General features: G+C 39.5%; 1 protein-coding gene across 7 annotated transcripts in view; it reads right to left on the bottom strand.

Annotated features, from left to right (window-relative positions):
* Positions 1-4,915: 4,915 nt before the first annotated feature.
* LOC129758040 (trichohyalin) overlaps positions 4,916-21,122 on the bottom strand; it is a 97,559-nt gene continuing 81,352 nt past the window's right edge. For 4 of the 7 annotated variants that reach the window (XM_055755462.1, XM_055755461.1, XM_055755458.1 and 1 more), the window contains exons 4-7: positions 8,511-10,824; positions 8,229-8,431; positions 7,942-8,154; positions 4,916-7,876 (exon numbers count right to left, since the gene is read on the bottom strand). In XM_055755462.1, the coding sequence (XP_055611437.1) occupies positions 5,518-7,876; positions 7,942-8,154; positions 8,229-8,431; positions 8,511-10,824 (5,089 nt within the window). In that variant the 3' untranslated portion in view covers positions 4,916-5,517. Of the gene's footprint in view, positions 7,877-7,941; positions 8,155-8,228; positions 8,432-8,510; positions 10,825-17,848; positions 20,717-21,122 lie in introns of all 7 variants that reach the window. The other 3 variants (XM_055755456.1, XM_055755457.1, XM_055755455.1) reach the window with 3 other exon arrangements.

Below are 21,122 nucleotides of genomic sequence, written 5' to 3'. Positions count from 1 at the left end.
AAAGGTTGGCTTAAATTTCCATTAACAATAACACAAGAAGAAGAAAGACACATAATTTTATTCAAAAGAGATACAAAACTTGGATTGAAGTGCATGTCCCTCATTATATTGAGAAGAAAGCTTTTATTTACACGATCAAAAGCATGATCTAAGTCAAAGGAGATGACTTTAGCGGATTTTCTTCGGCAGTTTATTTCGACGATTCTGTCTTTAATGGCAGTCACAGCTTCGAAAATGTTCTTTTTCCCATTCGAACATTTTTGTGTATCACTTAAAATATTGTTTTCTGACATAACCCTCTCAAGTCGTGTTTTGAGTATTCTTGAAAAGATTTTGTAGTCGAAATTTAAAAGGGATATTGGGCGGAAAGATTTTATTGTTTCATCTGTAGTTTGCTTTTTAGTCAATACTATAGCTCCATCTGCAAAATTTGGATGAATGTTTCCTCTGATGGCTTCATTTAAAACAAGATTAAGTTGGGCATGAATCACGTCAAAAATATGTAAGTGCAGCTCTTTGGGGAGTCCATCGCTTCCTGGGGATTTTCTACTCGCACTGCTTTTGATGGCAAAAAATATTTCCTCAGTGGTAATTTCATCCATAATACCGTTATTTTAAATCGATTCCGACAAAATAGTTCTATTGCAAGGAAAAACATTAAGTGGTGTTGTATTGCGAGCAGAGTAAAGATCTTTAAAGTATGCGACAACATAATTTTCTATTTCGACGTGATTGGTTAGTGTTCTATCGGCATGTTTTAAGGAGTTGATGGTACATTTATTCTTCTTCCGAAAACGATCACCGAGTTGAAACGACGAGAAACTTTCGAAACTTTCGGCTAATTAAACTTGAAAAAGAAATTTAATTTGATTTTTTAAATAAACGATTTCACCGATTTACACGCGTTTTCCCTTGACCAAATTTTGACCGTATAACCCTTTAGATTCCGGAAGATGGGCTCAGTAAACAAATCCTCAAAGTTTATCGTTAGGACAATTTGAAGCTACAATTTATTGAGTGGTATTAATAATAAAATTTTAGATGTCTACTACATTAACTTAAAATACAAGTTTCTTTCTGATTCTACCATTCTTCAATCCAACACCACAATTTTTTTTAATGTATTTCCAGTCTTTGTAATATACAATCCATATTCTGCTCTATTGTACAAAGTAAAATCGACTTACGGTAAGTTCCGGATGGGATGTACAGTCCCCCCACAATCATTAGTCACTTAACGTATCCCTCCACCGCAGAATGTTCGTTTATTCGGGTGTTAGTAGACCAAATATCAAGCATTGAATAAATTTCAGTCATTAAATGCTTCCTCTTTGAGTTCAAATATGTTTTTCATTGAAATCTTGTTTAAAAATTACATATTTTACCGAAACAGTGAACGTTTTTCAAAACCACAATTATGGGTCAATATTGAAGACCGTAACAATTATTAGTCAAATTGCTCACAATTATTAGTCACATAGAAGTCCATGGCAACACCCGAAAATCAACATGGAAATCATCATGTTTCCGGCAAACATTCAGGGGCATTCTTTGATAGTATAAATTCCAGGGGCATTTGGGTAGAGCTATAGCAACCAAGAAATGTTTTGCTTTGCTAGCAAAAAAGCGACCCATGATTGTGTGAAATTTGGTAGATGCTGTAACAATTATGGGTCAATTTTATTTTGCAAATATTATTTAAATTTCGCATTTTATTCGCTCTGTTTCTTTTGTAAAATGTTAACTCGTCCTTTGTTTATTTTGTTGGAATTTTTGAAATACCCGAATAAGGGGCTTAATGGTTCAAGATGTCAACCTTATAACATTGGAAATTTGTGCGATAGTTCAACAGGTAATAGTTAACGTATGACAAAAACTATTCAAACAGCGATTTTCTGTTATCAAGCGCACACATAATATTTTTAATGCATTTTGATGATACTATCGATAAATTAAAAAAATATAATATAAAATAATTTCATTCTGTTCAGCGGCAATCAGCTGTTCAAATGCTCGGTGACTAATGATTGTGTGTGACCCATGATTGTGGGGGGACTGTACTTATGTTGTCAATAAACAGTTTTCTCAGTTCTCAGTCATCAACCTATTCGAATTACTGATTTTATCTGAAGTTATACATTTTTGTTCGTATTTTACATCTACTCACGGTACGTCTTTCATTAGTTGGTCATCAAGTCAAGACCCAAGAAGTCGAACAAAAACAGTTGGATTGGAACGATAATCGGACCTACTAGAAAAACTGTTATCAATAACTCATACGATTTACCAATTGAAATGTAGGTATTACAATTCTCTTGCAAGTCACAATAAACAATTTTCACGGTCACAAAGAAATTCTTGCACCGACTCTTTATGCTATCATTTCTATAACAAACTGTCTGTCTTCAAAATGGGAAATTCACCATTCTATCAAAACAAACTTTTTCCAACATATCAGCGACCATGGGCATAAACATCTAGCATTTTCAATGTTTTTTTTTCCTTTAATGCATTCTATTTTCCGTCTGTTCCGCACGGTGGTCAAAAAGTGCTTCCCACACTGTCCTACCCTCCACTAATCCCCAATAATAGAGTTGAGCTAATTTTGTTTTCATTATTATCATCTTACCTTGCAACCAACTGCACCTTCCTTAAATCACTGATAAGCTGATATAACTACCCCTGCATAGGAGAAAAATATCCATCGTCCAGAGCTTCTGGCGCCAACTAGCCCATCATTCCCTAAGCTTCGTTTCCCGATCGTGTAATGATACCAGTAGCTTAATTTCGATTTTTGTGTAAATCATTAAATTTTCATTTGACAATTCGAAAATATTTTTTATGAAGAGTTATGTAACTCAGTTAGTTAAAATTTTAGTTTCAATGTATCGGATCAATTCCATTCTTTTTAAAGAAGAGTGTATGATCTTTTGAAAATTTTATCCAAAGGGGAAATTTGAAGAAATTTTAGACTATCTAAAAAGTATATTCTCTAGTAAAATGTCTAGACTAAATCATTCACCAGAAGATCCTTTTTTTAAAGAACTGCGATTTTTTCCTCAATAAGATAAAGAACATTTTCGCTTTGAAAGCCTTTAAATCTATAACTTTTTTCATTTGCTTAAACTTGTTCTCAAACACTGTTAAACTTTAATACAATTATATTATGAAATTATTTTTTAAACTTGAATATCCTTTTAATTAGAATAGTTTTTTTTATAAATATGAAGAATTGATTTTCATATGTAGGCACGTTTCAAATTTGGTTCCTCAAATTTCAAAGTTCAATGAATCTAGTACATATCAACCATCGGGACATTTTTTCACTGGGAGGAAAACATAACAAAAATTGAACACCATAGCAACTTATACTTTTGCACGCAGAAAAATTGAAGCAGGCTACAAATGCTTGGTAGATAATGAAATTTCTATTTATTTTTCTACGTGTCATTAGAACACTTAGAGTAATTTTTGAATGCTAGCGCCCCATCACAATCAGTTGTTGCGTGGCAACAAATGCTCCCGAAGCTTATTGGCAATATCGTTAGTAATTTTAGTGAAACTCTTTGAAGATCTAGATTTACTCAGTGTAAGCGACGCTTCTTGACCTAAGATCGAGAGGGCGTCCTTAAAGCGCAATGGCTAACTAAGGGATGGTCGACTACGACCACCAAAAAAATGCTTAAACTACTCGCGCGTCTTTTTTGCATTGTCTGGGCATTGGGTTTGAGGAAAACCTCAGAAGAAGGGCGGTGGGAAAAGTTTTCCTGAAAGCTGGCAAGACATGAGCCAGCTCTCTATTCCTGGAACCTTTTGATGAGTCGGATGTTGCTAAAGAGTCGTAGCTATATAGAGTTGTAACGGAAGTAGAAAATCGCCATGGTTTGGAATTGTCGCCGTAGTACATTGCGAGTTGAAAAACGATAGCCTTCGTAATAGTATCGGGAGTCGACGGAAGTGTGGTGATTCAAAACTAACCCCTGTCTGACTGAAGAGGCAATCCGGCGGCCTATGTTTGGACACCCGGAAGACGTAGTTGGCAATTCGTTGGTAAGTCGTTGTACTTTATTGAATCCTTTGAGATCTTTGGGATTGAAATGCGCTTGCATTGATTTTCAATGAGCCGACCTATATTCCCAACGATATTGCCAGTTTGCTTCTTCCCTCAGTAGAGCGTGAAAACAAAATTGTCCCCCCCTGGGGTAAGAGTCCGGGCAAAGTATCTTGGCTGCTAGCACATCTGCATTCGCAGATGATGCAAAAGTGCTGGTAGTAATATTCGCGACTATTGAGATTAAAGAGGTAAAATATCCACTACGTAACACAGTGTATTAATCACTTACTAAGCAGTTAAGACACGAACCTTTGGTTGATGGAAATGTGGTGCAGAGTTATATCAGTTTATCAGTGCTTAAATCATCGAACTTAACGCCCAACTTTGATTTACAACTACTGATTATTTATCATTTAATTACAGCAACTGTAGATGTTCATAAAATACAGACCAAATATAAATTATCTAGCTCATCATTTTTTTTACAGCAACAGCGCATCAGCCGCTGAATTTAAATATTTCCAAACCAAATCAGATAGAACAACTCTTCACCAGACTACCCGTAATTTTCTTTCACTCAACAATCGATTTGACTTCCGCACCACCATCAATTTCACCGAATTTGAATGAAAAAATCTTAAAAATATATGTAATTTTCATTTTAATTTTTGGAAAAAAATTACAGCCTAAAAACAAATCTTGACAATTCAGCAAACGCCTACTCTTCCTACTCCATTTACTTTGGATTTTATTTTGAAATTCTGCAAAAATTTAAAAAAAATCAAGGTCAAGGATTAGTTTTAAACCAAACCTTTTAAAAAGGAACCCAAACCCAAAGTCTGCTCTACAAAAAACAGTTCATTTGATTTTCATTCGTTTATTTGTCTAATATTGAAATTATGCTACAAAACCAAATCATTGATAACGACGAATAGTGGAAAATTTAATCCGATCTTCTGGCTGCAACCTATCTACACATTACCTGACTAGCACCGAAACTCGCGATTGTCCGAATCCACTAACTAGAGCTCGGACTTCATGTTGACCTACTTTACAATCTTGAACAAAATAGCCATCGTTGGTTTCCATTGGTGTAATGTTTCTACTAGAAATTACTTGAATGTGTCTAATGTGCTAGAAACTTTAACGACGTGCATTAAATAAAATTTGCTTCTACTGTTGGCTGAGTACCGTAAAATGTTAATATAGCTTTGTAATTCGTATTCTCTATAGCTCAATAGCAAACGCTCAAATGCAGATGGCTGAAAGTGATTTAGAATTAAATTAAAAGAAAAAAGAATTCCACACAATTCAACAAATAGGAGATTATTTTTAGTAGATATATTCGATCTCTATTCATCAGTAAAATTTCCTCCTCTAAATTCCAGAACCTAGCGAAAACGCCTTAGAATGTAGGATGCTGAATAGGAGCAGTTGACCGTATCACATTCACTCAGATATCTTTATTTAGCGTTCCCAGGTGGATTGAAATAATCCCAATGGTGATGGTGGACAGATTTTTCTCCGCTCATACCAAGCGCCATCAGACCAGCAACAATGACAATAAGTATTATCAGTGCTATGTGAAGATCGCGTTTGTTCTCATCTTTACTGCTGGCCCTCAGTATAGTCATCAGGTCGTCACCTGTTTGCATGATCGATGATCCACACGCACGAATAAGTTGCCCGCTGAGGGATGGGATAGAAGGTTCAGGTGAACGTGTACCGTGGCGCTGTTTTCGTTGCTCTCGTTGGAACTCTTCCTCCGATGTGGAATCTCTTCGAGAGCGATGATGTCTTCGACGTCGTTGAGGTGCTTGTGGGAATGCCGCTTCATCGTCCGAGAAGTTTCGCACAGGATAGTAAGGCTGCGGAGGAAGGGTGTATGGTACGTATTCAGGGTATGCTGTCGCATCTGGGCTTATCTGAGGACTTATCCGTGGTGGAGGAGGTCGAGCTGGCGCCGTTTCTTTGACGGGTTCCTTCGGAATAGTGCCAGTCTTCGATGGTTCCTGAACAGCTTCGGAAGCTTCGGTTATTTCAACCGCTATTTCTTCGGTAACTTCTTTGAGCTTCAACACCGCATCAACCGTTTCCTTGAGTACCGCGTCAACAGTTTCTTCTTGTGCTGCTGGATCAGTTGTTCGTTCCCTTTGGATATCTTGTTTTGCTTCTTGAATTTTCAAAAGTTCCAATTCTTTAGATTTTAACAATTCTGCCTCACGTATTCTGTGGAGTTCAGCATCTCGTGCTCTTTGTAGTTCCATTTCTCTTGCTCTTTGCAGTTCTGCTTCTCTTGCGCGCATGAGTTCGGCTTCACGGGCACGTTGCATTTCAGCTTCTTGCGCTCTTTGCAATTCGAGTTCCCTTAACCTTTGATGTTCGATCTCTATCGCTCGCTGAAGTTCCATCTCACGCAATCTTTGTTGTTCTAGTTCTTTAGCACGTTGCTGTTCGAGTTCGCGAGCCCTTTGAAGTTCCAACTCACGGGCATGGTGGAGTTCTCTTTCGCGTTCTCTTGCTTTCTCTAGTTCGATCTCTCGTTCTCTCAAAAGTTCACGCTCTCGTTCTCGTTGCAATTCTCTCTCTTTTTCCTGTTGCTGAAGTAGAATTTGTTGTTGCTGTTGTGCTATCAATAGTTGCTGCTGCTGTTGCTGTTGTTGCTGTAAAAGTGCTTTCTGCTGTTCTTGTTGAAGTAGAATTTGTTCTTTGAGCTGTTGTGTTTCGTGCAGTTGTTGGTTTTGTTGTTCGAGCACTTGTCTTTGTTGTTCTTCAAGTTTTTGCTCTTGCAGATGCTTCTGTTCTTCCTGTTGTTTCTTGAGATCTTCCAACTGTTGTAGATGTAATTGATGCAATTCAGCAATGTGTTGTTGTTCATTTGTTCTCAGTCGCTCTACAATTTCCTCAATTACATTTGAAGGAATTTCAACACTTCGTGGCAAATCTGTGTTAGACGCTACAAGCGATCTTCTTCTTGGTGGAGCTGTTGGGTCTGAACGGACTATGGGAGCTTCTACCCTCACCACGTTATCCTGCACTATCATGGATTCGATCTGCTGTAGTCTAGATTGTTCCATCTTCTCACCAGAGTCAGCCTCAACCTTGTTCACAGCTCTTTTCACTTCTGGAACTTTTTCTTCAGAAACATACTTATTAACTAATTCTGCGATATATTTGTCATCCTCAGCGTTAGCAAGATCAGCTTCCGTCAGATCTTCGATACTTAACGGCCGAAGTAAAATGTTATTAGAACGTCCATTGAATGAAGGTGTCGACACTCGTCTTTCAAGAAGTATTCCCGAAGGTGTTTCCGGCCGACTTCCTTGCAGTGAAAGCGATGACGTGGAATCTCTAAACTTTTGAATGTCTCTCATTAAATTATTTGCTTCTGCCAACTGCCGTGCGCGATCTATTTCCGCTTGTTGCTCTTCTCTTAAAATGTCCTGCAGCGTCTTCAGTGGCTTTTCAGCTTCGTCTGCGATGCCTATGGTTTCCGAAACTTCGGCATCCAATTCGAAATCCTCTGAGACAGGATCAGTTTGAATCGCTATTTCCACTTCTTCTACTGTTCTCGGTTCGATTGCTCCAAAGCTGGAAATACGTTCGGCACCGCCATCGAAATCATACCTATCGTCGTCCGGTTCAGGTTTTCGAGGCTTCTTATGTTCCCTCGGAGGACGCGGCGGTGGTGGCAAAGGTCTGTCTTTCATTTTATTCACTATCGCTCCGGATTGTAAAGTTTGGTGCACTTTCGCATTGTTTTCGGTATCTTCGATATATTCGTATTGTGTAAGATCCTCCTTGCTGATAATCGTTGTGTTTCTTAAATAAAAAGAATAAAAGTATTTAGATCAATATCATCTATTGTGGTTAACTTTTGTACTTACAATTGATTGTCATTCAAACTGCTGATTGATCTACCTCTTGGTGGCCTGTTAGGACTAATTGTGCTATAATTGCGCGATGGTCTCATGGGAGAAACCGAGTGGAAGTTGGGCAGCGTGTTGAATTGGCGTTGATCCGTTAGTGAACGCGTAGATCGTCTACGGCGAATCGGAGCTGGAGGACGTGGCGGAGGTTCTTTCCTTACAGTCGCATAGCTTTCAATCCAAATAAATAAAAGAAAATCACTTCGTTTAGTTGATGAAGAATATTTGGTAAAGTTTCTACTCACCCATTCGATTCCGACATATCGAGAGAGTTTTTAACCAGAGCATTGTCATCCGCTCCGAAAATGAAGGACTCAGCTCCACGAGAAGTGCGGTCGTCATCAAAGGTTTTAGACATTTGAGAGCGTGAAAGTGACCTTCTTGGAGTCGGTAGAGGTGTGGTGAAACTTTCTTCCTGGGCCAGTGGAACATCAGCGCGATATAAGTGCTAAAATGTAAGACGGTTTCAAGTATCAAAACGGTATTCGCCCTACTATAAGACATCAGTGAATAAAAATGATATGTACCGTTTCGGGTCCAATGGTAAAGCTATTGTAAATGGGTTTTGTAGTCAAACCTTCGCCGAAAGGTTCTAATACCGATGGAGTAACATCACGGAAGCGCTTCTTGCGGCGTCTTGGTGGTGTTGGAGGTACGGCAGTTCCCGTACGTGTGAATCCATTGCCAGCAGATTCGTCATCAATGTACTGCTGTTCCTTTTCGAACGGTGTTTGCAATTTATCGTCGTTATACTTACGATCTGAATGATAGAAAGCTACATCAGGGTCATCCTGTTGGCGAGATTCATAAGGGACCTTCTGTTGATCATCGTCATGTTCTTCATTGTACGATTTTTTATGTTTTCTTGATGGGCGATCTGGTGGAAAAGTCTTGAAAAATTCTGCATTTCTTTGGAATTCATCAGTGAAGCTCTGTTTGTTAGAGACATCATCGGATTCGAAGCTTGGTTGATAATAACGAAGACCGCTTGCACTCATTCTTTCGCTAGCGTCCATATCTTCGTCGTAGTACGAATCATATCGTCCCATTTCGGCTAGCGCGTTCTTTGGTGTACTTAAGCCTTCCTTAATGGCGGTGCTTATATATTCGCCCATTTGAATGTTGTCCTTCGATATTCCCTTTTGGCGCAGGAAAAATTCGTCATCGTCAATTTCTTCTAACACACCTTTTCGTCGTCGTATACCGGAGCTTCCGCCAGATGATTGGCACTCTTTGTTAGAGTAAGGAGTTGTAGATCGCATGTCATAGTCTCTCTCCGATTGTTCTGTGTTTTCTCCCAAGAACCTAGCACGATCTCGTTCGCTCAGACCTAAGGTTTCATTCTCACGTGCTGTTCGTAAGCGGTCTTCTTCATCGAGAAAATCGAAATCGTTACTATTCATATCGATGTTGTGCCGAATTTTCTGACCTAGCGAGCTAGCCCAGAATTGTTTCTCTTCTTCAGACGCCAGATCAGATTCCTGCCGTTCCATAGGAGGTTTACGTTTTAAGAATTCGTCATGACGAGCTGCCGAGAGTAGATGAATTTCTCGGTTTTCCTTATCGTATTCCTCCAATTGTTTCTGCTCAGCAGTGACCGGCAGCTCCGGGATGTCGAAATCTGCTTGTTCCAAGCGTTGACGCATTCTTCTTTCGACTGATCCTTCTCGTTCACCCATTTCGCTACCGGAAAAGAATCGATTGCTACCAGTGTCTTCGGAAGATTTTTCAGCCCACCGGGATATGAATGAGGGACCTTTTGGTCTTGTAGTTCTTGTCGTCTTTGTGAATTCCAGTGGAGGAGGAGTTGCAGCTTTTACACTTGCGTTGCCTGGTGCAGATTTTTGTCGCTTGAATTTATCCAAAAAGCGTGGATATGTGCTGAAATCGGTGTAATTGATTTTCTTTTTCGTGCCATCTTCGCCCATAACCGAGGGTGTTTCCAGGTCAGATGGGGAAGCAGCACTTGCATTAGCCAATGGGGATGATTCTTTCATCGACTTGCTACGCTGCAATTTGATGGCTCCTATCTTTTGAGGCATTTTAAGCTTTGAAAAGTCTGGTTTTTCCGTTAAGAATTTTGGTATTTCTGGGCGTTTGATTTTGGTACCCTTACCTAGAGACATTTTACTAAAATCAGGTCGCTTAAATTCTGGCTTTTGAAGCTTGGGCATGTGAATATTTTTCAGCTTCGCAAACTCGGCTGTTTTGAAGCGTCTCTTTGCTGTGCCATTGCCTTCAGCAGATGGCTGTTGGGTAGCAGCTTCTGCATTGTCCGATGTTGGTTCAGTTGGCTCAGTTTGTTCTGTTTCATTTTCTTCTTTCGGTTCAGCAATTGTAAAATCAAGTTTTTCTATTTCTGGTGTAGTCACAATCTCTGGACTGGCCAGTGGAGCAGCATCCTTATCTTTTTTGACGTTGATAGTTGACATTTTGGTTTTAAATTTATCGGTTTGTTTGCGAAGCTTTTGGTGTAAGCTCTTGCCCCCTTCTTGAGCTCGCGACATTGCCATTTTGCTGCTTTCCTGTGCCATCGCCATTGCTTTCTTTCCACTTTCTTGTGCTCTTGTCATAACAGCTTTCATTTTGCTAGTTTTCTCTGGTCCGGTTTCCACTGCTTCGGCTGCCTCTTCCTCGCTTTGACGGGTGAAAAGATGGTCTTCGATGTCGCGTTGCAGTTCCGCCATGCTAACTGTGTCCACTTCTTCTCCCGTTGCGCGCAGAGAAGCGTTGGACGGTTTTCGCTGCTGGTTGTTGCCGGGTGGAGCCAAACCTGCTGCTGCACCCTGAGTTGCAGCATCTTTTTCAATCGGCTCTCCAACAGGTTCATATTCGTGATCACTGAAAAGAAATGAATTCAAAGCCGATTTAATATGGTTAGCCAAATGTCAATGAGTAATTTTTTTTTCGATATAGAGGCATGTATGTTGGAAATTTTAAAGTTAAACATCTTTTAAAAAAACTCAATAAAAATGACAAAAGCTCATCAAAGATGAGATTTTTTAGATTGTTTAATGGATTTTTCAAGATTCGGTGGTTTTAATAGACTGATTTTGAGTTGAAACAAATTTTAAATTAGGGCAGTTAACTTTAAATTGCATTCTATTTTAAACACATTTTTTTTGCAACTCCGTACTGGAATGTTTGTTATTTGTTACGAAATTGGGTTTTGAAAAGAGCTGCTTTTTTATCGATAAAAATATACCAAAAATTAGTACTATTCGATACAGTTTTCAAAACAGGGTCGATTTTCTCATCTCACGACGTAATTATAAATTACGACTCGCGCTGAAAAAATCTACTTTTGGTAACGTATTGCATAAATAACTATTTTGAAACTAGGCGAAATCCTACAGTTGTGTTGTTATAAAACCTGAACTAAGTAAATAAAACTACAACTTTTGGACACCACACTTAACCTTCCTTCTCGGTCAGGTTCTATATGACCTGAACTGATTTTTTTCGATGCTATAGAATCAGCTATAACTAGAAACTTTATACTTTCTGATTTTTCGTAAAATGAGAAGTTCGTGGTTTTTCAGCGATCTCTCGCCGATGAACATGTACGGCGAAGTTCCGCCTTTGCCGACGATACCTTAATTTCGTACAACAATGTCAACCCCTTTCAGATAGTGGAATGGATTGGACATGATTTGGATGCCCTTCACGGTAATTGAACGTGTACGAGAGTTTAAATATTTAGGATTACATTTAGACGATATCTTTAGCTGGACAGCCCACATAGAGCACTTCAAAGAGCATTGGCTCCAATCCTGCTTTCATTCCCATTCACTGGCTTATGAGGAGAACGGGGATTCTTGATCCCTAGGGATACTTGATTCCTCAGCTATATCTCGAAACTGGAATATATTACATAGATCAAATGTTCTAAAAAAATTTGCCAAATAGAAGAAAACAATAAACCTGTTATGTCAAAAAATTTAAAATATTAATTTTTTGAGTTATTGTACTTTGTTTGAAAAATCTAACAAATTGTGACTTGAAGTTCTTTTTTTATCACTTTAAAATGTTTCCCAAACGAAAAAATTATAATAAAAATATGTATTCCAGTACGTCAATCGTTATAGTATATGAACTTCTCAAATCCATATTTTCAAAGCAAAAGTAAACTCTTATTTTTTTCAATAATTTTTTTCCAAAAATTATGTTATGGATTGATTTGATTCCTCGAGTCCAAAAAGATATATTTTTCTTCTGGATAGATGTGGCTCACTGTTAAAAAGTGCTTTTATCTCAAAATTAGAAAATTGCACCTTTAAGTATGCAATCAAAATAGGGTGGAAGACAAACTTTCAGGGTTCTTTTTGTCTGACACTTATAAACTATGAAAACTGAAAAACTAATTTCGCCAAAAAAAAAAGAAATCAATTAAACTTTTATCGTTAGATTTTGCATCATTTTTGCTAAAGCTTAGGGCACCCTGATTAAAGGATCAAGTCTTCTTTAATAAAGGATCAAGTCTCCTTTAACTTTCACAACATCACATTTTTTTAGGTCACACGAAAACACTTCTAGTTCATTTACGGGTTCATGTATCGTTCTAACTTTAGCAGCATATAAACTTGAAATTACACGCTGTCAGAAAATACAAAAAAAGCCGATCTGCAATTTTCAAAAGATATGATGAAAATAATAAAAAAGGATCAAGTATCCCCATTCTCCCCTATACTTTGGATTGTTTCACTTGAGGTTGCAATACCTTGTATCACTATGGGACAAAGCCTGCAAAAATCGTTTAAGAGAGCTGTAGACTATGCAAAATGGAGCCTTTAAGGCTGTATTTAGATAGCCGTATCTATACCCTCAAAAACAGTTATATGTTATAGACAATTCAGTGCTTCGCATACAGGATGCTCAGGAATTCGAAACCCCCTATTCACCCACAAACTAGTGACAACAGGGATACTCCTCACAAGTTGTTGAGTTACAACCAGGGAATCCAAAAATCGTTATCCTCCGATAGAATTTGCCGATCAAAACACCCGTGAGAGATATTTTCATCCTCAAGATCACTATACCTAGTGCTTATCAACTTCAATTTTGCTCCCGATAAGTTGTGCTTTCCGATTCAAATTTATCGTCTCTTGTAACGTTAAGGATAAGCAACAACAATTTGCTGGCACCCAAGGAGGACACCAACAATTGCTTGATGCACAAGGTGCCGGGCCGACCCGACCGGTAGACGCACCAACAAAAAATACCAAAAATATCAACAATTGCTTCACGACGCATAAGGTGCCGGGCCGGACCGACCGATCGGTAGATGCACCAGCAAAAAATACCAAAAATACCAACAATTGCTTGATGACACACAAGGTGCCGGGCCGGCCCGAGCGGTAGACGCACCATAAAAAATACCAACAATTGCACGGGGCGCACATCAAGAAATCTGATGCCCACTAGAGCAAAGTTCGAACGAGTTATCTTGATCGGCATTGGAAAGGGATGAGAAGTCATCAGTTTTTCAAATTTATCGCTAAGTGTTACACAAGTGATAAACCAGTTATCATTATCAGATCGGTTCGATTTGTTTCCCTGGTTACAACACGCGCTTCGAAAGAATAACTTCCCACCGCTTGTCCAGAAATGCGAATCATATCCGCCTGTTTATACTGAAATCTGAATTTGGGGAGAAAAAACCTAGTATCTCCTTCGCAAGTAAACTCTACAATGATCTACCAGACATCCTAAAACAGTGTTCATCGCCCTCTCGTTTCGAATCCCAATTGTTATCAATTTGCAAACATAACTTCAATCGCTTTCTCCATTAGCATCCCTGTGTCACATAGCTACAAAAATGTTATCTTATATTTCTTGCTCCTCCTGCTAGTCACCACCGCCCAAAGCCACCTCAACTATTTAGCCGCGACAATCGATTACCAAAACACCCTCAACACTCGCTAACACCGCCAGAATGCTGCCAGACCTACGTTAAACACAAGTGCAAATATTTCCAATATATTATCACAAAATTGAAAAATAATTACATACTCCATACTCCATTGCATACTACTCACTTGAATGCTCTTAAGTTCTGTGAAAACAACATTGTAAACAAACTGTTTTGATAGGGTTTTGTGCCTGTTGGAGAATAGGCTTTGGAAGGAGCTTATCTCCAGTGGTTGGGATGCGGTAGCTTTATGAGAAATCACACGACCCTTTTGAGGCCAAAATTTTTCACTGCGGGGGTGCTAGGTAAATAGAATGGGTAGGAATTGCGAGGAGACCGCAATACACCAGTCGAATCGGGAATGTGTCCCACTTAAACTCCGGTTGCTCTCTGATAAGTCAAACTTGGCGAACCAGGACTGAGCTTTCCAATGAAACGTATTACCAGCGAGGGTATTTTATATCGGTTGTGTAGTGTAATGAGTATCATGCGAAGCGGGCAACAAGTATTCGCCTTTGTAGAGCTGATGGCCTCGATCAATCACGGAGTAGCAACCATTGGCGAGGTAGAACTTGTTCTGCTTAGCCACGCCAGCGATCATGGAATATGAAGTGCGTAAGTTGAACAAAGTTTTATCAAATATTTTATCTGAAGTTTTAAATAAAATATCATATCTAAGCACTTTAAGTTCAATGATTTAAGGTGGATATGAGTAGTCAACTACTATTCATACTACATAGAGTACTATGTAAATAATGAGTAGTCAACTAAGCTAGGCTAAGCTAAGCTAAGAAAATCTCATGAACCCCCTACAATATGGGTAGTGGATAAAAGGGCTAAACTAGAAGTTGTCAAATTTCGCTATCTGACGCTTCCTTAAAATCCAAGATTCCCCTGCATTTTGAAACGCTGTTAATCACCTAAATAGCATGAAATCTCTACAATATTGATATTGGATGTGGGCTAAACTAGAAGCAGTTAAATTTTGCTTTCTGACGCCACCGCCGCCGACTAAATCCAAGACGACTAAAAATCACTTGAAATGGGTTTTGGACGAAAGGACTAAACGAGTAGAAGTCAAATTCGGCTACCCGACGCCACCGCTTTGGCTGATCTTCATAATGCTGCTCATAGTCGAAAATCTCATTAAACTTCATGCCATTTTCAGTGATTTACAGCATTTTTAAGTTAAGTGGAAGCCGCCATACTGTACTCCAAGATGGCGTCAGATAACGAAATTCTAGTTTAGCACTTTCAAATTATACCCACATTATGGGGGTTTCAAGCGATTGACTATAATAAACAGGTTTGAAAAGAAATACCTTAGCCGCCATCTTGGATTTCTAGATAGCGTCAGAATATCAAATATTTTAGGAGTTTGAAGCTATTATCAGTGATATACAGGTTCGAAAAGAATTCAGATTCCATGATGGTGTCAGACAGTGAAATTTGACTTGCACTCGTTGAGCCTTTCAACAAGCCCAGATATTCGTGCGATGTTTTTTTTTTAAATAAAAAAAATCCATTTAATCAATGATCAATTTCAATGTTTTCTAACACATTTTTTCATGGCTCGGGTAATTTATCGTTTTTTCATTGCATATGATATATATTTCCTGCTACTTTTATCTACTGATCACACTGGTTAATCAACAATGTTGAACATTTAAAAAAAATGTTTTGGCAAATACTTCTATGAACAACTGAATTCCTGAACTTGCCTCATGTAGCTAATAGGAAAAAGCTTTCAAGGATGTTGACCACCACAGAAAATTTACCGCCTAGCCTTCTTACCCCTTAACCGTCTCTTATTTTTAACTTGAACCATCGCTTCTACAGGACGTCCACGAAGCATCATACCCGAAGGGGTATTGACAATATTTTCTCCACTTTCGACGTCGGCGGTGACCTGCTGGTTCGTATCTTCATGTTCAGAGCTTTCAGGAGAATCTGGTTTCGTGCGTTTGATGGAAGCACGACGATCTAATTCGCTTGTCTCTTCTTCTATCTCGATCGGTGCGCCGGGTGATGACGGTACTTTGAATACCTCGGCAGATCCTCGGTCTCTGCTGCTATCACTCGTTGTTGTTTCTGTTGGTGCAATCAGCTTTGGAGCGATTGATGATGGGAGGCAGGGTGAAGAATCGAGTTGGGCTGATTTCATGGGAGACTGTATTGCTTGTGCGAGACTGGAAATACCATCTCGCGGCGCTGAAGCACGTGTTCGTGTTGATCGTTTTAACAGGAAAAATGTTGGATTTTAGAGTCGTCATATTCGATGTGTTGGGAAGCAGGCGATCAACGACGGGTCTAGCGGGTCGTCCGAGGGTGGATGCAGTGGAATGATCGTTCTTCTTGTCGTTGAGTAAGGCTAATTTTGGGCAATTCGACTTTATAAGACCGTCTTCTTTACAAAAAAAAAACAATTATTTTTTAAGCCTACGAGCCTTAAAATGTCCAACGAAAAAACTTGCTGGAATCTCCTTCACAATCTCCATGTGGACACCACGTATAGTAGTGTTAATGTTTACACCAGCCCCACTTGGAAATCGTTCGCGTATATGCTGTCTAATTGTCCCATACTGTCCGAGCACATATTGAATTTCACGATCTTCGATCTCTGGAGGTAAATTGAATATGCGAACGTATCGTAAAATACGCGAAGCCTGATCGGTTGTAACTTTATTCACTGTACCATTTTCATATTCAAAACTGTACTCCTCATCTACACTAGCAATAAAATTTGCAAATGCAGGCTCGTCCATTATTTTCACGTAAAACTGTCCACCGTTTTCATCTTTATATATGCTGTGTATATTAGCAATAGAAAGGTTAAGATCGTGCATGACGAATGTTAACACTTCCAAATGTGAGGAAACTTTGCTGTTTGGTCCGAAAACCAACTTCACGGTGTTCTTTCGAATGCTTGTTGCCATTTTTCTTTATATCTTTCCTGGGAAAGATTCCGTTTATACAAAAGAAACTACACAATAGCCTTCAAGGCTATTGAAACAATGAGAGTTTCACTTTTGGTTCCCGAATCCCGAAAACACGTCTGCTTCGATCAATCACTTGTCCGCGAATCAAAATGTTCAGTCATTTACAGCATTTTAAAGTTGAGCGGATGAAACCATCTTGGTTTTTAAGATGGCGTCGGACAACGAACTTCGACTTCTACTTGTTTAGCTATTTCACCCAATATCCATATTGTGGATGTTTCATGAAATTTCCAGTCATTAAAAGCTTTGAAAAGAATAGCTGAAGCCGCCATTTTGTATTAATGGTGGCATCAAGAAACAAATTTTTTCTTATACTAGATGGGCCCTTTCATTCAATACTAACATTTTAGAGATATTCATACCACTTTCGGTGATTTGAAATATTTCAAGCATTTCTATACAATTTTTTTATTTAACTCAAAAAACAACGCACATGACTTATCAAAAATGTGTAAAAATGGGAATTCCAATTCAAATATGTGTAATCTAGCCTAAGCGTGTCCGGTTTTGACATCTTGATCGAGAAATGTCACATAATTTTATTACGGTTTCAAAATCAAGCACTGCGGGTTTTTATAAAACATGCAAAAAAAGCTCTTTCTAAACTACTTATTTACAAAAAAAACAACAGTTTATTTAGTAAAAGCTTTATAAGCGTTTTCAGATTTACCTGAAAACCAATAGCTTATAAATAATCTAAGCATTTTTTTATGACCACAATAAAACTGTTATGAAACTAGCTGTTTATAAAATGCCATAGTAAAACCATAATAAAACTTTCAAATTATAGAATTAAGCATAGAATACAAATTCAGAATCAGAGTCCAAAAACAAAATTCAAGTTCAGAATTCGGCTAAGTTTACTAAATAAAAAAGGTAATCAACGTGAACATTGGTATCACCAATCAATCAATGGTGGTACCCACAGGGTTTGGTACATATTTGTTTTGCTTACCGATAATCGAACGTATTGCTTTTCGATGTGCGTTTTTTGGCTTGGAAAGCCACGCTGGCCATGCGTTGATTAGCCTCCTCGCCCTCCAGCGTTGAAGTGTCTGTGATGGTTATCGACACTGTTTCGTTCCTGGGTTTGTACTTTTGCAAAAGGGCCGATTTTTCCATTCGATTTTTGTCCAAACTGATTTGACTGGTCGATTTTGGAGCGCTTTCGTTCGCTGTCACCGGTGCGGGTTGACTGTTGCCCATCGAAGCGCTCAGTGGTTTTGGAGTGTATTTTTGAAGCAAGGTCGAACGTGAAACACGCTGCTGATCGAGGCTGCCTTGACTTCTGTGAACGTCTCTGATGAATTGACGTGCTTCTTCGGAATGCGTCATGTCCTGAGAGCCGCTTCTTTTCGCGTATCTTTGGAGCATTTTCGATTGTACGCCGGTGTTGCGGTCCAAGCTTTGTTGGCTGCTGTACATTTGTGATGCTGATGTTGGTAGTGTATTGCGATTGAGTGCACCGATACTTCCTCGAGGGGTTCCTCCCGATCTTGGTCGTCCGATTGAAGAGCTTCGAACTGGTTGCGATGAAGGGGCATTATATTGTTCAAAATGACTTCCAAAATCGATTGGTTCCTCTTCCGCCGCCTCTTGTTCTTGTTCATCAGCTTGCGATTTGGAAGCTGCTCCCTTTTTCTTCTCTGCTTTTTGTCTCTTTTTCTCTTCATCTTTTTTTCGCTTTTCTTCTTCTTTGATACGTTTTTCTTCTTCCTTCATGCGTTTCTCTTCTTCTTTTAACAATTTTTCTTCTTCTTTTCGCCGTTTATCTTCCTCAGTTTTTAGCCTCTTTTGTTCTTCTTTGATATGCTTGCCCTCTTCATCTTTTCGACGCTTTTCATCGATGGCGCGCAACTTTTCCTCCTCTCTACGATGTTTTTCTTCCTCTTTCTTAAGTTTGTCCTGCTCTTTTTTCAACTTTTCGTCTTCTTTTTTCAGTCGCTCCTCTTCTTTCTTACGATCCTGTTCAGCTTTCAAGGCATCTCGTTTTTCCTTTTCTTCTAGTTTTTTCTTTTCATTTTCTTCCTGTTTGGTTTGTTTGGGTGTAAAAGAAGGATGGTATGTGTGATCACGCTTTTTCAACTTCCGATCGGGTGGCATGGCTTCGATTGCATCGTCGTTATTCTCGATGTTAGTCATGGCTTGTGGAACGGACAGAACAGCAATCTGTTCGAACGCCGAAGCTAGCGTACTTTTTACAGGATCTTTCTTCTTCGTAAAGCTGCGTAACTCTCGCCTATCACTGAACTCATCAATGTCCATGTCAAATGGGTTGGGTTCCAGTTCTGTTGAATTCCTCAGATCTGTCATGCTACGGCGACTGCTAAAATCGCTGATCGGTAGTAGCAGAGTGTCCTTTTTCGCTTGCGTTGCAGGTGCCGCGGGTCGTGGTGTTAGTGGTGATCGTAAATGCGCTGGGGTTTGATCAGGTGTTAATGGATTGGGAACGGAAGCGCTTCCGTAATGTTCCATGTGGTCCCTATTGCTGAACAATGGTGGTGATGGTTCTTTTGGAACGACTGGTGCGGCCTTTTTTGAGGTGATGATGGGCTTCGGAGGATCGACGGTTATGGTTGTTTTGATGGTGGGAATGGTAGGAATACTCACGGTCGTAGAAGAGGCAAGATCTTTACGAGGTGGTTTCTGTGGTTCTTTTCGTTTTGGTTTCTCCGGCTCAGGCTGAACAGTTTGTACAGCTGGAATAGGTTCAGGAGCGGATGGCAAATTCATCTCGACCGTTGGTGTTGGAGGGATCAATCCTAGCATCGGCATCGGCATAGGCAGAGCGGACGCTATGTTTCCCATAACGGGCTCGGAAGCTACAACCACAGGTAGGGTTTCCGGTGTTACCGGCTCGAGTGGAGTTTGATCAACTTCCATTTCCATGGTCTGACTACTCGGCTCTAAATCCCTTTGTGCGCTTCGTCGGGACAGACCCTTGGCCATACTCGACGACCGACTTCGAATATTAGCGGCTGAATACTGATCGAAATGATCACTGCTGTAATCACCGGTTGACTGTTGTGGTTCCGATTGTTCTAAGCTTTGCTGGCTGCTGTAGTTGCTGTAGCCGCTTACTCCCATCGTTTTGTGTCGATTCAGTGATTGATTAAACCTCGGTGTGTATTTGGACAGTAGAGATGGCCGGGCCAACCTGTCGTGATCTAAACTACCACTACGTGCAAATCGAGCCACCGGTGTACTCTCGCGTGCAGCCAGCCCACTAAATTCTTGAGAGTTGTTGACAGGGTTATAACGCTGCAATAATTTTGAACTTTCCAAACTCTTTTGGCTACTGAAACGCTGTGGGTCGGGTTTCGGCACATCCTGTGAATCTTGAGAGTGTTGCTTTTGGTAACGCTGGAGAAATTTAGACTGATCTAAACTGCGTTGACTGCTGGATTTCGTTGGCATTTGACGGCTCTGGTCAGGTTGTGGTGGTATATTCTCACTCTGCAAATCTTGTGAGGGTGCCTTATTGTAGTATTTTTGGAGCAGTGTTGAATTCTGGAGACTTCGCTGGCTTGTTGATCTGCTAATAGGTCTATTGTCCATCGGTTGTTGTAGTGGATTTTGTGATCCACCTTTGGGTTGATATCGTTGCAAAAGTGTCGACGGACGACCACGTACATCTTGCGTAGACATTTTGCTTCACTTATTGTGTTGCCACTTTATTGCTTTTCACTTTTTTCGTTGTTTCGTTCTGACTAGATGTCCGAATTCATATTATGTGTTTTAATTTTACCAGCTGACAAATTAGTTGAGAAATATGTCACTTTTCTTCACTATAACGATTATTGGAATTCTTGTATTTGTAGACCTTGGTCAGTTTAGAAATTGAAACTCGAATCAATTAGTTAAATTCTGCTCAAAATTGCTGTGATGATTGTTAACAGAAAATTTTATGAACTGCACTGCAAAACGAAATTATAGATATATAATCCCAGGCAACCGTATCTGTCACTCAGGTTCAAACAGGCCAAAGGAACGAATTATTTTTGGATCTTCAAGCAGCTCAGGGCACGAACAGCGACGTATTTTTAAGCAAGAGCTCTTTTTGTCACGGCAAATTTTTGCACGATTTTTCAACAGCGATGCGTATTTCAAAACACCCTACGGTGTGCAAATGCAATTCGTCAGTTTAAATGAGAAAAGTGTCATATTTTCCATAGCCATATTAAGTCGATCTGGTAACAGCCGATTCGGTAATTTAGGTCAATTTTGTC

This window comes from Uranotaenia lowii, chromosome 3 (assembly GCF_029784155.1).
Source record: "Uranotaenia lowii strain MFRU-FL chromosome 3, ASM2978415v1, whole genome shotgun sequence".
Lineage (NCBI taxonomy): Eukaryota > Metazoa > Arthropoda > Insecta > Diptera > Culicidae > Uranotaenia > Uranotaenia lowii.
Note: the sequence above shows the minus strand (reverse complement) of the source record. Positions and strands in the feature narration are given on the sequence as shown.